This window comes from Staurois parvus, unplaced genomic scaffold, assembly GCF_062004578.1.
Source record: "Staurois parvus isolate SC_StPar_1 unplaced genomic scaffold, SC_StPar_1.0 ptg000154l, whole genome shotgun sequence".
NCBI classification, from domain to species: domain Eukaryota; kingdom Metazoa; phylum Chordata; class Amphibia; order Anura; family Ranidae; genus Staurois; species Staurois parvus.
The window spans coordinates 19,428,709-19,448,485 of NW_028317950.1; the positions used below are offsets into that span (position 1 = coordinate 19,428,709).

The following is a 19,777-nucleotide window of genomic DNA, read 5'->3' on the forward strand; positions in this document are numbered from 1 at the left end:
GGGACCCCAACAGAGAGGGGGAGTGAGGGGGAGGTGGTAGCATTATAGGTAACGCTGAAGGAGCGTTGTGACAGGTAGGATGAGAGCCAGGAGAGAGCAGAATCTCTGAGGCCGAGGGAGTGTAGTTTTTTGAGGAGGAGGGGGTGGTCGACTGTGTCGAAGGCCGCAGAGAGGTCAAGGAGTTTTATTGCTGTCTGTGTCTTCACTGGGAAGAATTTGCTCACTTGCTGTCTTAGAAGCCACACGAAAAGAAATGATAAATCAATAATAACAACCTAACAGATAATTTAATCCATTCCTAGTCAAACTAAAAAAAAAAATTTTTGTAACTTCTTTTTGTAACTTATTTTGTAATTTGTTTACTTCTATGAAAATGCAAAACTCATTTGATGCAAACAAAACCTGTTGAAGCAAGCCAAAATGAAGCATAATGTAAAATGTGTTTATAAACAGACCCCTACAAGTAAATGGTTATCCTTTGCTTGTAAGAAGGCCACAAAAGAAAACAAAGTACCATCAAGCCATTCAAACTCAGTTTTTTCTTTAATTTTTTTACCTTGTAACACAGGTCACTAGAGAAAATACAACAGAACTGTACTTGTAAACGGACTGTAAACAGACACACTCATAAAGGAGCCTCTTTAGTTCCTGCGGGGAGATCGCTGAGATGCTATCATCCAGCAAAATGACACAAGAGGACAAGACTTCTGATCCCTCATCGGTATGGTCCTGACTCACTCATTAGGCAGTTGCTGTAATTCCCGCAGACCCTAGAAATATTTAAGAAATCTTTTGTGAGTTACAAGTATTACAATCGTTTTCTGTAAAAAGTACATACATGAGCACTCTGTGTGCAAGTTATTATAGTCAGTTGGCTACTGCAGATCACATATGTGAGGCCTCATTCACATGGGTAGAGAGGTGCATCATGAGTACCTCATTTGTTTATGCATAGGGGTCTGTCTGGGGCTGTGTACAGGCAACCTGTGTTAACGAGTGGACATGTAGTGGCTGCATGGACTTCAGCACACAGCTGATTTTGACAGGTGTGCAGGAGTGGATGGTTGCACATCTGCCCCTGCATACCTACCTAAATTGGCTGTGTTCTGGAGTCTGTGCAGCTGCTGCATATTCATTCATTACCACAGACTGCCTGCGCACAACTGCGGGTGGCTCTATGCACATAAACAAATGCCTTATTCGTGATGTGGGCCAGTGTGTGAATGAGGTCATACATTGAGGTCCAGTTCACACTACATGCGTTTTGGTTGCTTTTTTTCTGCATCCAAAATGCACAGAAAGTAGGTTATATGGTTGTCAATGTCATAGTTCATATCAGTGCTTGCAGTTCCAGTTGCAGAAAAAAAGTAGAACATGCTGCATTTTTTCTGCACAGAACTGTACTGGAACACGGTAAAATACATCAGAAATGCACTGGAACGCACATGTCCCTATTTCAATTGAAGAAAAAGGCAGAGGAAAAAATGAACTGAAATGCATAAAAAATACTTCAAGAAACATAAACACACCTGAACGCGCCAAAAACGTGCATGTGGAAACGCATCTGGACTGCGTTTCTATAGTGTGAACCGGCCCTAAAACAAATAGTCTCTTATGGACTGTTTCAAGGTTCTTTTGATTGTTTCTACTGATTTTGTATTCTCACAATAGTGGGAACACAAAACCAATATAAATCAGCTCAAATACAGGTCAGAAGGAGGTTAACTGCTGGTAAAATGTACCTGTCAATACATTTTGAATGATTTCAAAAGCATTTCAGTTTGATGTCCAACTGCTGTCATTGACACAAGCTCAAAGCCAATTGACACCGGCCCTTAGACTTTATCATTTTAACATGTGTCCCCATTTGAAGAGTTTCCCTCAACACTTGTTCTGATGACAACTGTACAATTCTGGGTTTCCCCTCACTTTATCACTATCTTGGAGATGTTTACTACGACAAAAAGGGGATTCTCCACCGTGGGAGCACAGACAACGATACAGGGCTGATACAAGTTCTAACTACTGTCAAAACTCCAAATAAAAAGATACTTTGAATACAGATAATACTTTTGGCTTCTGCTCCATCTGGAGGAACATAGGTAAGTATTTTAAAGCCCAACTCCGTTAGAACAGCCTGTACTTGCAACGTGTAGGAGAGTCGGACCCCCCACTCTCTCAAAGGGCAGCAGGCCAGGTTTTCAGTGATCTGACATGCTCCCAACAAACTGCTCCAATCAACAGGGCTCTTAATCTCTGAACACTGCTGTTGATTACATGAGAGCAGCGGTCCAACTCTCCCATGGGCTGCCAGCTCATGGTGTCTCAATGCTTGCTGAAGCACTTAAGTAGGGCAAAAGCTCTTTTGAACCTACTTCTCCTGTGTTTCACAGGAGTGCGCTTCGTTCAGATGACAGCAGGCTAAAGTCTCCTGTTGACTGACATCAGAGAGCCGGTCCACACTTTGGAGGGATCCTGATTTTATTGTTGGGATCCACCTAGATGTTTGGACTGGTAGCTAGCTCAGCCTCTCAGCGAGTCGCTGAGAGCCTGAGCCAGCTTCGTCCAGCCCCTGCTCAACCCAACGCTCCAGTGAGAACTGGAGGAGCAGAGCACAGAGCCAGTGACTGCAGGTCACCAGCTCTCTGCTCGCTGGAGACTGAGAACTGAGTGATCTTTGATCATTTAATTCTCGCTCTTAGAGGCAGCATTGAATCGATGCTGCACCCACCAAGGTGAAAACAGAAAAGAACAAAACAGGGCGCACTCTCCTCGCGCATTACCGTGATAGTAAGAAATTTATTATAAAAAATACATACTCACAAATCAAAAAGGTCATAAAAACAGAGACAAGAAGTCAAATATGCCAGTCATGGGCAACATAGGTCCTCGGGTAAAGTACTAACACATTTCAAGAGTCGAACTCCCTTCCTCAGAGCATAGATCTATTGCTCTGAGGAAGGGAGTTCGACTCCCGAAACACAATAACACTTTACCCGAGGACCTATGTTGCCCATGACTGGCATCTTTGACTCCTTGTCTCTGTTTTTATGACCTTTTTGGTTTGTGAGTATGCATTTGTATTTTTATAATACATTTCTTACTATCACATTAATGCACGAGGAGAGTGCGCTCTGTTTTGTTCTTTTCTGCTAGTACCAAGATTCCCCGATCTATCAAGGGCGGCAACTCAGCAAGTCCTAGATTCCGTATTTAGAGTGCAGCAAGAAGGTTTGAGCGCTGGTTTCTGGTTAGTATTGGAGTATCCACCAAGGTGAACATGACTGTCAACTCCTCTTTTAACTAAAAGCAAGAAATTCAATTTACAAAAAAACAGCACTTGTATTGCTGCCTGACTAGATTACAATAATAAATAAAAAGCATTCAAATGTGCTTTAATCCTTTGAAGTTAATTGGATATTTGATTGATTTCTTCCATATAAATAGCTTAAGATATTCTGAAATCTAAACTTTTTGGAACAGGTTTCTATCCTCCTCATGCGTCTTGTTCCTTTGCTTACAGAATCTGTAATCTGCACACCTTTATTATCTGACACACACTGTAATATCTGGGAGCTTTAGACAGAAGAATAAGCACACAGCAGGTGATTAATTTTTACCTCCAGGACCAGTCTGATGTGGGCCTTAATATTTGCAGCATCCTTGGTCAGATTTTCACTAATTCTGGAAAATAAAGTAATAATTAAAAAGCAGAAAGTTACAGAGCACATCGTTTTGCATAAGGAGCTGTCACAGATTTTCTTACTGAGTCAGCATTTTGTTCTTCTTTTCGATAAATTTTAGCGCTTCATCCAGCGTTAGTTCAGCAAAAAATCCAAAACCCAAAGCCAGGAATATCTTCGATGAGTCAGGACTGGCAAAAAAACCCCAAGAAAAAATATGTTATCGCGCATTTAAAACTAAACTTCAGACAAACAATTAAATCCATGCAAGAAATACATATGTAAGAAGTGTTTTACCTCTCAAAGAATTTGTATGTTTGTCCATGCTGTCCCATAATTTACAAAGCTCAGCCAGGCTGGTGGCCAATCATTAGATGTGGTGGCTGCATTAGTTTTCTTTTTTTTAAGGCTTTTTTTCCCCCTTGTTTTCACCTGGTGAGCTGGACAGTAACACATTTCCTGTATTAGGCCCCTTTCAGATGGGGCGGATCCGTCACCGTGATCTGCCTGCTCAGCGGGGGATCTCTCCGCTGATCCCCGCTAAGCAGGCGGATGACAGGTCTCTGTCTGCTCTGCTGCTGAAGAGCGGACACAGACACTGCCCGCTGATTTCAATGGGACGGCCAGATGGAAACAGACCGCCTGTCCATTTCCACCCGACTGTCATCTGATCTGTCTGTTTTTGGCATACAGGATCGGATTGGATGCTGGTGGGTGTTAGTGGATTATTGCCCATATACGCTCGTAGGCCCACTGAAGTCTATGGATGGACCGAAGTCTATGGATGGACCGATCTTGTTCGCCTGGAAAACTGACAGGCGGACCCCATTGGTCCGCTCGTGTGAAAGGGGCCTTACACAGACACCACTCTGGATGAAGGAGCACAGAAGGCAGATTTGGACGGTAGCATTGTCAGCCTGGGAGGAGGGAAGTGTTAGATGTACTATCAGATTTAAAAACACTAGCAAATTGAAGCTGAACTCCAGCTAATACTTTATAAGCTGTTGCAGCAAATAATTTTTTTCCTTTTGGGATTATTATATAGGATTTATACAGGGATAAAGGTCATTTTAAGCATCTCTGCCAGTGTTAAATGGCCTGTCTCACCCTGTAACAGTAAGAGAGCTTTTCTGTTGAAAAACAATAGACTTATTGACCAGATTACTAGATGAAAATAGAAAAAAGGAAAACTGATGCAACCATCACATTTAAAAATTGGTAAGCTGCAACACAATAAATGTTTTCGCTTCGGTTAAATATTGCTTTAAAGTGTTACTAAACCCAGGACCCTAAATCCACTATATCTGGTCTTCCACAGTACAGACAACATAGGAGTGCAATTATTTTAGTAAATATAAACTGCTAAATACCTTTTCTCATCAGCAGTTAGAGCAGTCTTGTGACCTCTACCAGTGTCCAGCAGAGCACTAGTTAAAATCACTTGCCCTCCACAAGATTCACCCCCCTTCCTGACCAGGCCATTTTTTGCGTTATAGCGCTGCGTTACTTTAACTGACAATTGCGCGGTCATGCAACACTGCAACCAAATGAAATTGATGTCCTTTTTTTCCCCCACGAATGGAGCTTTCTGTCTGTGGTATTTAATCGCCTTTGCGGTTTTTATTTTTTGCACTATAAAAAAAAAAGCCCAACAATTTTAAGAAAAAAAACTATATTTTTGACTCTGCTATTAAACATGTCCAGTAATAAAATTTAAAAAATAAAATTTCATCATAAATTTAAGCCAAAATGTATTCTGCTCCATGTCTTTGCTAAAGAAAATCCCAATACGTGTAAATTAATTGGTTTACGTGAAAGTTATAGCGTTTACAAATGGTGGTATATATACTGGGATTTTTTTTTTACTAGTAATGGCGTCGATCAGCAACTTATAGCGGAACTGCGGCGGGCATTCTGACACTGGGGGGGAACTGACTTGGTGTCACTGACATCCCCAGTGACACCAATACAGTGATCAGTGCTAATAAACAGCACTGACACTGTACTAATGGAACTAGGCAGGAAGGGGTTAACATGTAGGGCGATCAAAGGGTTAACTGTGTGCTGTTTTACATAGTTGGCTGTGTCTGTTTCACTGTAAGCACACTGCTTCTTTAATGCTGCCTTTTTCTTTATTTTCACCTGGTAATTCTTCACATAACACACTTACTGTGCCTGCATGGCTACAATCACAACCCTATGTTTGTCACACTAGGCTGGACTTCAAATATGTCTTCCTCTCTTTATCTTCATTGCATGGGGGGGTTAGAGATCAGTAATTAACAGAAAGAAGATACCATTGTTCTACTTCCAGTTCAGTTCACAGAAAGTGACAAGAACACAGTATTTTTGGCAGGATCAACAAATGTTTTCTGTACTTGCTGAAAAATGTTCTTAGCCTAGAACATAAAAACTCAAACAGCCACCACATCTAAGGACTGATATGTTACATTTTGGTTCTTGGGTTTAGATATCCTTTAACAACATGCCGCTCAGCCACTGTAGAAATACGGCGTCAGGGCGGCACGGCTGGGCAAAACCATGTTTTAAAACGTGTGTTTTCAAAACAGGTAGGTGGCGCGCGTGAGGCGCGCCTCCGCCCTACCTGTCCCGCTGATCATGGCCGTGGATGTCAGTCGCCGGGTCACAACCGGTCGTTACCGGCTATGTCCCGGCGATCGGCGGCAATCGCTGACAGAGAGCACAGCTGCAGTAGCTGTGCTTTCTGTCAGTTCCCTAACAGCTTCTGACACGCTGATCGAGAAAGAAGAGTTTATCTGTCCGGATCAGTGTGTCTCTGTGCAGTACACACCCCCGCCCCCTAGTAAAACACTCCCCTCAAACAGTTAACCCTTTCACTGAATAATAAAGTTAACTCCTTCCTCCCCAGTGCCATTAGTACAGTGTCAGTGTTTTTTTTTTTGCACTGATCACTGTATTGATCTCACTAAGGATGTCAGTGACCCCAAGTCAGTTCCCCCCAGTGTCAGAATGTCCACCGTAGCCCCGCAGTCCCGCCATAAGTTGCTGATCACCGCCATAAGTCACTGATCGCCGCCATAAGTCTCTGATCGCCGCCATTATTAGTATAAAAAAAATTTAAAAATCCCAGTATCTTTCCCGCCGTTTGTAAACGCTATAACTTTCACGTAAACGTAAACCAATTAATTTACATGTATTGGTTTTTTTTTTAGCAAAGACATGTCGCAGAATGCATTTTGGCAGAAATTTATGACTAAATTTGATTTTTACATTTTTTTTTACTGGACATGTTTTATAGCAAAAAGTCCAAAATATTGTTTTTTTCCTCAAAATTGTCAGCCTTTTTTTTATAAAATAAAAAACGCACAGGCGATCAAATACCACCGAAAGAAAGCTCAATTTGTGGGAAAAAAAGGAGGTGCCGTATTGCATGACCGCGCAATTGTCCGTTAAACTAGCGTAGCGCTGTATAGCAAAAAAAGGCGTAAATTGCAGTATCTATACCATAGTTTGTAGACGCTATAACTTTCACACAAAGCATTCAATATACACTTATTGGGATTTTTTTTTACCAAAAACATGTAGCAGAATACATTTTGGCCTAAATTTATAACCAACTTTGAATTTACTATATATTTTTTATAGCTGAAAGTAAAAAATATTGTTTTTCTTCAAAATTTTTGGTCTTTTTTTGTTTATAGCGTGAAAAACAAAAAGCGCACAAGTGATCAAATACCACCGAAAGAAAGCTCTATTTGTGTGACAAAAAGGACGTAAATTTCGTTTGGGTGCAGCATTGCATGACCGCGCAATTATCAGCTGAATTAGTGCAGCGCCGAGTAGCAAAAAGAGGCCTGGTCATTAAGGGGGGTAACTCCTCAGGAGGGCAAGGGGTTTAACAGTTTAGCTCTAACATATTTACACCTCCTATGGATGACAGCAAGTTTTAGATTTCTGCCCCACTGTGCTATTGAGTTCTGACAGGGGGACTGTCCTCCCGCCAGGACAAACTGATCAGCGCTCAAAGCCATTGGATTTCCAGCATGCTCATTTGACAGATGCCGGTTGTGAGATCAGCATCTCTTGGACAGGCAGCTGTACACGGGTTGAAAGTCAGCCAGTTTCCACTGCAGTGTTTCTCAACCTTTTTTCAGTCAAGGCACCCTTTAAAATTATGGACAGTCCAGAGGCACCCCTCAAAAATATGGTCAGTTTTGAGGCACCCCCTTCTAAAATGGGGTGCCTCTAGACTGTACCTAATTTTAAAAGGGCACCCCATTCTAAAATGTGAAAAACTATTCTAATAGTTTTATATACCACAGCGACACCCACACATGTAGGACACCCAACATTAGCGGTGATTTATTCTTCCAAAGCAAATACACTTTTGCACACTGGTACTGACTAGTATTCCAGTGTTTCTCTTCTCCCTCAGTTTTTCTCCATCACTGAGCTAATGTGACCCCAGAACTGATGGAGAGGGGCAGGGGAGGGTCAAACAAGCATGCTGTGCAGGCAACCAACATCCTCCTTATCATCTGATGATGTCATTGGTTGTATGGACACCGGTGGCTAGAAGGTTGTAATGGTGCACAATGAAAACCTGTGGCTTTGTGTAACTAAAAGGCAGGCTTGTTCCACCCGCTGACTTGTATACAAGTTTTGGGCAATCTTTTTAGACATTTTTAGACATTTTGCCTAAAGAAACCTCAAGGCACCCTAGTTGAGAAAGGCTGTTCCACTGTATTGGCTGATTTCAGCCGATAATCGACCCATGTGTACCCAGCATGAAAGTATCAGTGTGACTGGTAATCAAATGTAAAGTCTAATAGGCTGGGGACAGGGAGGTGACCTTACTGTGTCAATTACCTGTAACAGAGAAAAGAATGGTCACCAGACTGGGTGTGTGTTACTGCTGCATACAGTTGGCCATAGGCGGGTCATTTCGTGACCCTCCAAACAGCAAAACCCTTCAACAGAAGTCAATCATGTGATACGTCTGTTGATTGGGGATGGGGATGGCTACATGCTGCTGCATTTTGATGTATGGATCTCAATGGTATTTAGCTGGTTGCTTGGAGTTCAGCTTTAAATCCATGTGTTTTTCCAGTCTATTAGAATGTATTTCCCATGCTGGGTTAGTCATGTGAAATGAAATAAGAAAACAAAGCATGGCTCCCAGCAAGCAATCCAATATCCACAATACATACACAGCACAAAAGAATTTACTTTAGCTGTGATGTGTTCCTATAGAGCTTTAGATAACATAACGTGTTGGCCCAGAGGTAGGTCTAGATACATCCAAACCCCCCCCCCCCCCCAAAAAAAAAACAATGTAAAGCAACACACTAATTTTATATTTACAAATGTTACAGATGCTTTATAATTTCCCCAAAGCCACTGTAGTATCTATGAGCCCCAGAAGGATCATCTGGTTCCCTGGAGAACCTCAGGGACCTGGCTGGGAAACTGCTAGAAGTGGCAGATATTCAGTAGAGAAATGATGATTTTTCAACGACAACACAGATGCCTTTCCCTCACTCTAGCATTTATACATCCTATATACATATACATCTACAATAGTAAAGAATACCTACACTTCCGCATTCACATAGAAGTTACAGCCCAAGTCGACCTGGGTTTTTAAAGGTCCAGATTCTAATTCCTATGGTGAGAAAAATAATTAAAAGCCAAATACTACATAAGAAATGATCACAGGTCTATAGATTTGGTATTTCAATGTTTGGTACAAACTGGATATGATTCCTGTGAAGTTAGATTTTTTTAAATAAGTCCACTATAAAGCAGGACTTCACCCAGGAAAATTGTTATCCTCCACTCATCCTTTGGTGTTCCCATTCTTCATTATCTGGCACATGCAAAGATGCGTAGCATTTCTGCACATGTGCAGACACACCATGCCGAGTCTTAGCAAAGAACCTTATGGTGTCTGTGGTTTGTTTGCACATGTGCAGAAACGCCCTGTGTGTGACCAACGGTGCCACAGGTCTCTGCCATATCCAAAACACCTGCGGGACATCTGTGCACATTCAAATTCTCGCACCACGCTTGCACCTTGCATCAAATTGTTGTGAATCCCATAAGGAAGCACAGCACAACATCATTCTGGTCTAGGTGCAGCACAAAAAAGGTAGTAAACACCCAATTCTCTAAGAAAGAGGGGAGAAGAATGAGGAACGCTATAGATATGGTTGAATTTCTCCTTTATGGAGAAACTATAATGGTCCGGGGTCATTTCTACCTTTTTACCATTTATAATTTTAAAGTGTTTAAACTGATGTTGTATATTATATACAATCTTTGCTTAAACATTCAATACATTGCAAAGGATTTTTAGAGCACTATTAACTAGCTAAAGAGACAGACGGCAGAAACCGCTTGCCTTGAGGTTTGCTCTTTGTGATTGAAACCTCAGACAGAGCAGTACAGAAAGAGAGAGTCCCTAGTCTGAATTATACAACTGTTTGTCTAAATTGCAGTTTAAGCTACTGAATTTTCTCAACAAGTTTTTTTCAATTTACTTTCAAAATATGAAATTAATTTGTTTTTTGTGTATATTTGGACACGTTATTGAGGATTTATTATATATTAATTTTAAAGTGGAATTAAAGTTAATCAACTTTTTTTTAAATCTGCTGACAGGCACTTTTTTATGACCGAAGAGACCCTATTAGCCTCTTCTGTCATAAATGCTTCCCCAGGCCTGTCAGCATTAATGTGCACTGAGCCACACATGCACAGCTAAGAGTACATTTATGGTATTGCTCTGTGTTGTGATGAAGCGACTCCCGTGCGTACGCACGCACAGGAGTGATGTCAATGCTGCTTGGCGATTTAGGCAGCCAAACAGAGCGAACTGGGAAGGAAGACTGGGAGAAGATGGACATGCCGAGTGCTGACAGAACAAAGCTGGAGGGCTTTGTTTGAGAGGCAAATCTGCCATAATGAGCTAATAAGCAGTGTATACTAATACATTATGGCATAAACCTACTGGGGGCTCATTAAAAATATATATAGATCAGTTTAATTCCAATTTAAAAAATTTCTATATGTTAAAATGTTTTAATTTTTTTAGCCCTAACTTTAATAAATAAATATATAAATAAAAAACACTGTACATTCCTTGTAAAGTGAGCCTGTGCTTTGCTCATGCAAAATGAAGCTTACACAGGGTCACGGACTCCTGTGTGAAAGCACTGATTGACTTAGCATTGCCACATGTTCTGTTGCTTTGTCCTGAATGGGCAAAGCACAGGTTTGGCCCCTTTCAAAAGGTGCGTCTGATCAGGTCTGCCTGTCAATTTTTCAGGCGGACCTGATCGTAAGGTCCATTCACCTCCACGGACAGGTGGGTGTAAATTGACTTGTGTCTGTTTGCACCTACTTACCTATGGGTCTGATCCAGTCTGCTAAAAAAAAAAAAAATGGAAGGGGATCTGTCCTCTTCCGTTTAGGTGGGTAGGATCGGAGGGTAGTTGGGTGTAAATGGACAGCGGAGTCTGTTTACTCACAGCCGCCCACAGAGCAGAGAGGATTCTGTCAGTGTCCGCTCTGCATAAACTGAGCAGACATGGATGTATCATCTGCCTGCTCTGCTCCGATCAGCAGGAGATCTGTGAGCTGATCCCTTGCTGATCGGGGTGGAGTCTTTCCTATCTGAAAGGGGTCTTAGGCTGTCAGAATCAATCAATGGTACCCTTATAACTAAATTAACTGCAGGCCAGTGCAAAACGATTGGACAAGTATTGACACATGAAGCTGTTTCACTTTCAAACAAGAATGAATGCTCATGTGTGGGTACACTGACAAGCATGTCACCCAGCAAGAAAGTTAATATTTTTGCACAGCCCCTTTGAAAGATAAATGCACTTTAACATAAAAGTCAACAATCTGCCGCACAAATACATTTATATACAAACTGTGGCTCATAATGTTCACATTCTGCTTGTAAAATCCTCTCTGAGCTGGCTGCGCCCTAGGCATCTTCTGCCTGGATGTCTATTATGAATGATTACACAGAGCAGGCAGTGCAAAAAGATTCAGCAAGAAGGATGTAAACATTATTGAGGGCTATGACATGTAGGTACCGTATTTGCCGGCGTATAAGACGACTGGGCGTATAAGACGACCCCTACTTTTCCTGTTAAAATATAGGGTTTGAGCTATACTCGCCGTATAAGACTACCCCTCTTCCAACGCACACCAAATAAAAATGAAAAAACATCAGATTTGATTTCAATATGGTATGGTATTTCAGTATGGTATTCCAATGATGGGGTGCTATTCCTCCCACTGACACCAATGATGGGGCACTATTCCTCCCACTGATACCAATGATGAGGTACTACTCCTCCCACTGACACTAATGATGGGGCACTATTTCATCCACTGACACCAATGATGGGGCACTATTCCTCCCACTGACACCAATGATGGTGCCCCATCAGTAGTGTCAGTGTGTGAGGAATAGTGTCCCATCATTAGTGTCAGTGGGAGGAATAGTGCCCCATCATTAGTCAGTGGGAGGAATAGTGCCCCATCATTGGTGTCAGTGGGAAGAATCGTGCCCCATCATTGGTGTCAGTGGGAGGAATAGTGTCCCATCATTAGTGTCAGTGGGAGGAATAGCGCTCCATCATTAGTGTCAGTGGGAGGAATAGCACCCCATCATTGGTGTCAGTGGGAGGAATAGCGCCCCATCATTGGTGTCAGTGGGAGGAATAGCGCCCCATCATTGGTATCAGTGGCAGGAATAGCGCCCCATCATTGGAATCAGTGGCAGAAATTGCGCCCCATCATTGGTGTCAGTGGGAGGAATAGCGCCCCATCATTGGTATCAGTGGCAGGAATTGCGCCCCATCATTGGTGTCAGTGGGAGGAATAGTGCCCCATCATTGGTATCAGTGGAAGGAATAGTGCGCCATCATTGGTGTCATTGGGAAGAATTGCGCCCCATCATTGGTGTCAGTGGGAGGAATAGCGCCCCATCATTGGTATCAGTGGAAGGAATAGCGCCCCATCATTGGTGTCAGTGGGGAGAATAGTGCCCCATCATTGGTGTCAGTGGGGAGAATAGTGCTCCATCATTGGTGTCAGTGGGGGAGGAATAGTGCCCCATCATTGGTGTCAGTGGGGGAGGAATAGTGCCCCATCATTGGTGTCAGTGGGGAGGAGGAATAGTGCCCCATCGTTGGTGTCAGTGGAGGAGGAATAGTGCCCCATCATTGGTGTCAGTGGGGAGAATAGTGCCCCATCATTGGTGTCAGTGGGGGAGGAATAGTGCCCCATCATTGGTGTCAGTGGGGAGAATAGTGCCCCATCATTGGTGTCAGTGGGGAGGAGGAATAGTGCCCCATCATTGGTGTCAGTGGAGGAGGAATAGTGCCCCATCGTTAGTGTCAGTGGGGGAGAGGAGCGGCTGCTCCTTCTTTCAGTTCAGCCGCTTGATTTTCGCGGGGCCGTTCGGCTCCGCCTCCTCGCCGGTGATTGGTCGCCTGTGTGCGCTGGCGCCCAATCACCGGTGAGGAGGCGGAGCCGAGCGGCCACGCAACCATCGAGCGGCCGAACTGAAAGAAGGAGCAGCCGCGCTTCCTGGACCGGATCGTCGTGGGACCGGAGCCAGGTAAGGTACAGCAGCCCCTCTGCCCACCCCTGTACTTAGTGTCCATTGGAGGACACCGCCCCTCGAAAAAGTGGCGCCCTGACACCGGCTCGCCGTATACCGGCGTATAAGACGACCCCCGACTTTTCAGAAGATTTTCACGGGTTGAAAAGTCGTCTTATACGCCAGCAAATACGGTAAGTATGCATCCTGGAGTGAGGGGGAATGGAATAAATGCATTTTGTCTAAATAGGTGCTTATTCTTAAAAAAAAAAATTTATATGAACACTAAAGCCTGGTATACACATTCATTTTATTTTTGTTCAACCCAGCAGGCTGAACAAAGAAAAAAAAAAGGGATTTTGTTATACTCACCAAAAAATCCCTTTCTCTAAGTTCATTGACGGACACAGCAGCTTCCTCTAACATTAACCTCCCTAGCAGTATTCCCGAGTGTAGCTTGGGGTAAAATGTCAGTGCCAAAAGCGGTAACCCCGAGCTAAACTCGGGTTTACCATGCGGCGCTGCATAGGGAGTCCCTGCAGAGCTTACCTTGTTCTTCGCTCCCGCGATGTGTCCCCTGCAGCGTCCCCGGCCATCTCCTCCGGGCGATGCCAGCATCCGGCTTCTGTGTCCGGTCCCTGTGTCGTCGGGACATACGGGCACCGCCAGCGGCGGGAAATTTGAAAATTTTAAAAAATTTCATTTTTTTCAAAACACATTTTTCATAGTAAAACATTGCTGTTTCAAACCATTTCACATACATATTGTCCCTAGTGCTTTGTCCTGTGCCCTGCCTGCATTTTGTCTGTTCTTTCTGCCTGGAAACTGAGAAATGTCCATGGCGTCCAAAAAGTGTCCCTTTAGGTCAAAAGCGGGTTTAGATCAGCTAGAGAACAGCGATAGTAAATCAGAACCACTTGCAGAATTGAGTGATAATGATTCGTGGAGAAATTCATCATCAGACACTGAAAACGATTTTGCGACTTTGCTCAGTAATGTGCGAACTTGGCGCTCTATTTCAAATTTCAGTGTTTTTGGTTTGATTATATTATTGAATTAAATGTATTATTATTATATTATTATTTTTTATGATTATTTATTAAATTATAATTTATGATTTCGTGTTTCAAATTTTATCATACCCGGGATGTTGAATAGACTCTTGTTCAGACAGATTTCAGTGAGTTATTCCTAAAAATTACAGCCTACAATAAAAAAACTACATATTTCCATGCAAAATAATGGTACCGCTTTCAGCACCAAAAATCTGAAATAATCGGACCGCTAGGGAGGTTAATGAAGCAGGGTTTTATAGCCCCACCTACAGGAGGACACTAGGCAGAAAAAATGACTTGGCACCTCCTATGGGCAGTCCTCTCTGGGTGTAAAAGCCCCTCTCTGCTATAGGTCTCCAGTGCATCCAACATCATGCTGGTGCATTTTACCTGCAACCTCTCAATGATGTTCTTTAACTGCAAATACTGGCTGATCTTCTCATAGACGCTATCCCGATTCTCCAACACTTTCCTGTGATGAAAACAATTTGACCATAATTAATACTGGCTATGAAAGTTCCCAAACATTTACATACAGCCATTGCAGACAGTTTATAAGCAGAAACCCCATTTGAAAGAGAAATGTGATGGAGGATTAAAGAATACTGTTATTATCTAGCTGGCCATTGTTTTCTAGGTCACCATTAAGAGCCAGTTGCTCAGTAAGGTCCCCCCGCTTGTTGTGATTAGTGGGTCTTCCTAAAAGATAGCAAGATATAAAGTGCCTGCTCTTGCCTTTAGTGCTGTCTCAAGCCAGGCAAGTCCGCCACTGGAGCCCCAAGAAAAAACAATTAAGGAGGAATATGTGACACCATGCCCCCTGCCTTCCACAATTCAACACTGGATTAGTGAGCGGTCAATTACCAAAGTCACATGGGAATGAGGGGAGCTAGTCATAATTAATGGCCAGTTTCTCACATACCAAACCAGGTGTGTTAACGTAACAGCCAGAGATCTAGCATTTTCATAAGGCAACGGCAGGCCCCATATTGTTCTCATGACAGCTTCAGTTTAAAGAGATCCAATTCTTCGTAAGAATCGAAAGCTTTGTTTTTATCTCGTTAAAAAAGTATAGTAGAAGTGGAAAACCCAGTTACTCCTGCACTTGGGGATGGACTCAATGTCATTAGGACCACATATCGAAATTCTTGGGATATGCACACGCCTTGCTGCCCTCAAAAGTGGCTCTGAGGAAGAGGCTAGTCCTTGAAACGCGTCAGCCTTTTGGATGTCCAGAGTTGTCACTACATACAGACAAGCAGTTTGAATTGGACAGAGCTGTTCCTTTATGACGTGCCTTTTATTTATTGATCATTTGTGAGTACAATACTTATTATTAACATTCACTAAACATTTTTAAGGTAATGCACTAGGCCGGTGCACTCTCTGTTTGTTTTTCTCTGTTAAAAAAGTAGAGCCTGATCTCATCTCTCAATCCTGGCTGTGTGTGCTGTTATTCACTTGCATCAATTATCTCTCACCTTGACTATTGTAACTCCCTCCTTGTTGGCCTACCTCATCGCAGGCTATCCCCTCTTCAGTCTATCATGAATGCTGCTGCCAGACTCATCCACCTTACTAACCGTTCTGTATCTGCCACCCCTCTCAGCCAATCCCTCCACTGGCTTCCCATTACCCAACAAATAAAATTCAAAACATTAACAATAACATATAAAGCCATTTAAAACTCTGCCCTCAATTACATCACCAATCTTGTCTCCAAATATCACCCAGACCATCCTCTCCACTTCTCCCACGACCTCCTGCTCTCTATCTCCCTTGTCTCCTCCTCCCATGCACATCTCCAGGACTTCTCCAGAGCTTCCCCCATCTTCTGGAACTCTCTACCCCAATTTGTCAGATTATCGCCTACTCTGCCTACTTTTAGGTGATCTCTGAAAACCTATCTCTCCAGGGAAGCCTATCCTGCCCTCAGCTAATAATGGAATCTTCTATTCCTCCTACCAGTCCATCCCTCACAGTTACTACCTTTTGTACCACCAGCCCCTCCCTCTTAGATTGTAAGCTCCAAGGAGCAGGGCCCTCCTATCCCTCTTGTATTGAACTGTATTGTTGCTGTATTGTCTCCCGTTATATTGTAAAGTGCTGAGCAAACTGTTGGCGCTATATAAATCCTGTATAATAATAATTGTCTCCCGTTATATTGTAAAGCGCTGAGCAAACTGTTGGCGCTGTATAAATCCTGTATAATAATAATAATAATTATTATCTCCCTGTCAGGGCAGAAATATCAGTCCAGGGTCAAGCTGTAATGCCCCTGTAGAGGATGAACCTGTATCCTGCTGCCTGAGCACTTGGCTGATAACAAACACTCTGTTCTGGCTGCTGGTTTAACCCTTTTGTTGCCACTTTTTTTGTACATATTAAATACACATTTTAGGCCTGGACATCATGTAAAACCCCCAGAACATTATACATTTTCTCAAGGCAGAGACCCTGGATAATGAAATGGTGGTACTTTTTTTGTTACTTTACATTTTTGCTGAACTGTTTATCAAAACTGTACTTTCAGTTAAAGAAAAAAACACTCAAATTCCTTTCAATGCACACAAACATGTTATAATACTTTGGGGAAAATATAAAAGATGAGGTTGCTTTAAAAGCCTTACCAATGTACAATTAACAATGACCCTAGACTTACTGCTCTGACTCGTGAGTGTGGTGGGTGATACCTAATATGAGTGATTTCATATGCATGCAAACCTAATGTGTAAATTTGTGTTTATGTGTGTGTATGTGCACGTGGGGGCTGGTAAATTTCTTTGGGGTGTATAAATAATTTTAATAAACTTTAAGCGATTCTAAAGGTTCTTTTTTCTGTAAAATAACAAACATGTCTATACTTACCTGCTGTGTGCAGTGGTCTTGCCCAGTGCAGCCTGGATCCTCCTCTTCTCGGGTCCCTTGCAGACACTCCTGGCTCCTCCCTCCTGTCGGGTGCCCCCACAGCAAGCAGCTTGCTACAGGGGCACCCGCTGCTCCTTGTGTCCATTCACACACGGAGCCGTGGCTTGGCCCCACTCCCCTCTCTGATTGGCTGACTGGCTGTGATTGACAGCAGCGGGATCCAATGGCTCCCGCTTGCTGTCCTATCCAATGAGGAGGCAGAGACCTGGGACAGTCGAACCTGTCATTCGCATCACTGGATCACGATGAGAAGTATTGAGGGGGCTGGGGGCACTGCTGCACACAAAAGACTTTTTACCATCATGCATAGAATACATAAAGATAAAAAAAACCTTCAGTCTTTACAACCACTTTAATTTTTAAACACTTTCTTCTTTTTTTAACTTAGCTTTATTGCTATCATAAGGGACTGACAAGCCCTCTATGTGATAGTAGGTTCTCTTTAGAGTGGTTATAAAGACTAACCAATTTTTACCTTAATGCATTAAAAAATGTTTAGGCTGCTTTCACACTGATCCGTTTTTCTCCCGCTTTTGCGTTAAAAAAAAAAAGTGGAAGAAAAACTCGTGACCATGTATTCCTATGGAACTATTCACACTGATCTTTTGCAGGTCTGGTGTATTTTTTAAAAATCCTGCTTGCTGCATTTTTGGTGTGGTAAAAGTTTTGCACCAAAAAACACACCTTCCCATTGAAAAGAATGGAAAACACAACAAAAACTCATCAAAAACACACCCCCATTGTGTTTTTAGTGTGCTTTTTGAGTCACATGTCCTGTAAAAGATGCGGTAAAAGAGTTGCAAAAATGCATATCCATTTTTGCTACAGATCAGTGTGGAAGTAGCCTAAGGCATCAGTATCCTTCACCCCCTCTTCCTTTTACTTAACTGAGCTCTCATTCGGTCCACCGTTGGTCATGTCTGCAGCTCTTCTCTCCGTTCACTTCCAGGTCTCACTGGCTTTGCAGGCGCATCGGGAGCCATTGGCTCCTACTGCTGTCAATCAAAGCCAGGGACGAGGGATCGGGGGTGGGGCTGAGTCCCGCTGTCTATGTTAATGGACGCAGCAGTGAGGCTCGGGAGTGAGCACACACAAGTGGCTTCCTATGGGGGCACTGGACAGAGATGAAGAGCCAGGAGTGCCGAAGAGGGACCCGAGAAGAGGAGGATCGGGCCCAATCTATTCAATTCCACTGCACGGATCGGGCAAATATGACATGTTTGTTTTTTTAAGAAAAAAGGTCACCTTTATAACCACTTTAAAAAACAACATCAGGGGTCTGTTAGAGCCCCAATGTTCCTTCTATACTCTGCTGAAGCTAACTGAGCACAGACTGTACTTGATTAGCTTCTTCAACAGGCAGAGGGTGGGGTTTGACAGCTTTAAACCAGGAAGTGATCTGGCCAACATGAAGTCAGAGGTAGGGGGTCATGTGTTTCTGTGTGAAGTTGGGGAGGAATGGAGAGATCATGTGGTAGGGAAGGCCAATCATGTGCTTCACACCTCAGGTCCCACTGCAGGGTGTCAGACACGAAGGCTTCATATCTCAGCTCCTTTTCCTCCATGGTACAAGCAGCCCCCGGGCCACTTCCAGATGTTTTTCTCCCAGAAGGCACAGGGATGGGGTTTGACAGCTTTGAACCAGGAAGTGATCAGAGCTGAGCACTTTGGGGTTCATATTACCCAGAGGAGATCAGGGAGTGAATGTTTATCCTGACACCTGCCACGATGGTCCTGGGCACCTAGGAGGGACAGGTGTAACTGGGATACATAGCTGGGGAAGCGGGGAGGGGGTGCTCACCTTCCTCTGCATGTAGAAGTAAATTACTTCTATCTAGAAGCAAGCTGGCAGTCAGGAGAAAAAAATGTAAACAAAACCCGGGCTGCTGTAGCAGCTAGTAGTCTGTTTACATGCCGATGATGGAGCCAGTGTCATAAGTGCACTGAAAGGGTTAAAGTACATTGTACAATCAGATTGTGCCATCTATGGTCAGCTTAAAGGAGACAAGTCAGAAATGTCGGCTACCACACATCTGAAGCCCTAAAGACCCTTATTATGGCCATATTATACCCGAGACGGTGATGGGATGGAAGACGCTTATCAGAAGTCCATGACCCTCTAACAATTTGGAAGCTTTGGTTGGGGTTGAGGGGTCACCAGTTTCGTGGCTGAATATCTGGGTGACCAAGGCTGAGTTGGGTTGTTGAGCCCAATCTGTGTATCTATGGCCAGCTCTGGCCAACATGAAGTCAGGTGACAAGCAGAGGTAGGGGTCACGTGTTTCTGTGTGAAGTTAGAGGGAGAGATCACTTGGTAGGGAAGGCTGTGCTTCACACCTCAGGTCCCGCTGCAGGGTGTCAGTCACGAAGGCTTCGTATCTCAGCACCTTCTCCTCCATGGCACGAGCAGCCCACGGGCCACTTCCGGGCTTCACGTGAGGCGCAATCACGCAAGGCGCCCGGGCGGCCATGTTGCTTCCAGGCGGAAGCCCGGCTAAGGCATC

The 19,777-nt window shown here is 43.4% G+C and overlaps 1 protein-coding gene across 1 annotated transcript; it reads right to left on the reverse strand.

Annotated features, from left to right (window-relative positions):
• Window positions 1-524: 524 nt before the first annotated feature.
• On the reverse strand, window positions 525-19,767 carry UXT (ubiquitously expressed prefoldin like chaperone). Its single transcript, XM_089675172.1, has 6 exons — window positions 19,611-19,767; window positions 14,736-14,817; window positions 9,263-9,330; window positions 3,767-3,874; window positions 3,621-3,684; window positions 525-770 (listed from the first exon to the last, which is right to left on the reverse strand). The coding sequence occupies exons 1-6, from the start codon at window positions 19,742-19,744 to the stop codon at window positions 735-737; spliced, it is 492 nt and encodes a 163-aa protein (XP_089531298.1). The 5' UTR covers window positions 19,745-19,767; the 3' UTR covers window positions 525-734.
• Between the last annotated feature and the right edge of the window lie 10 nt (window positions 19,768-19,777).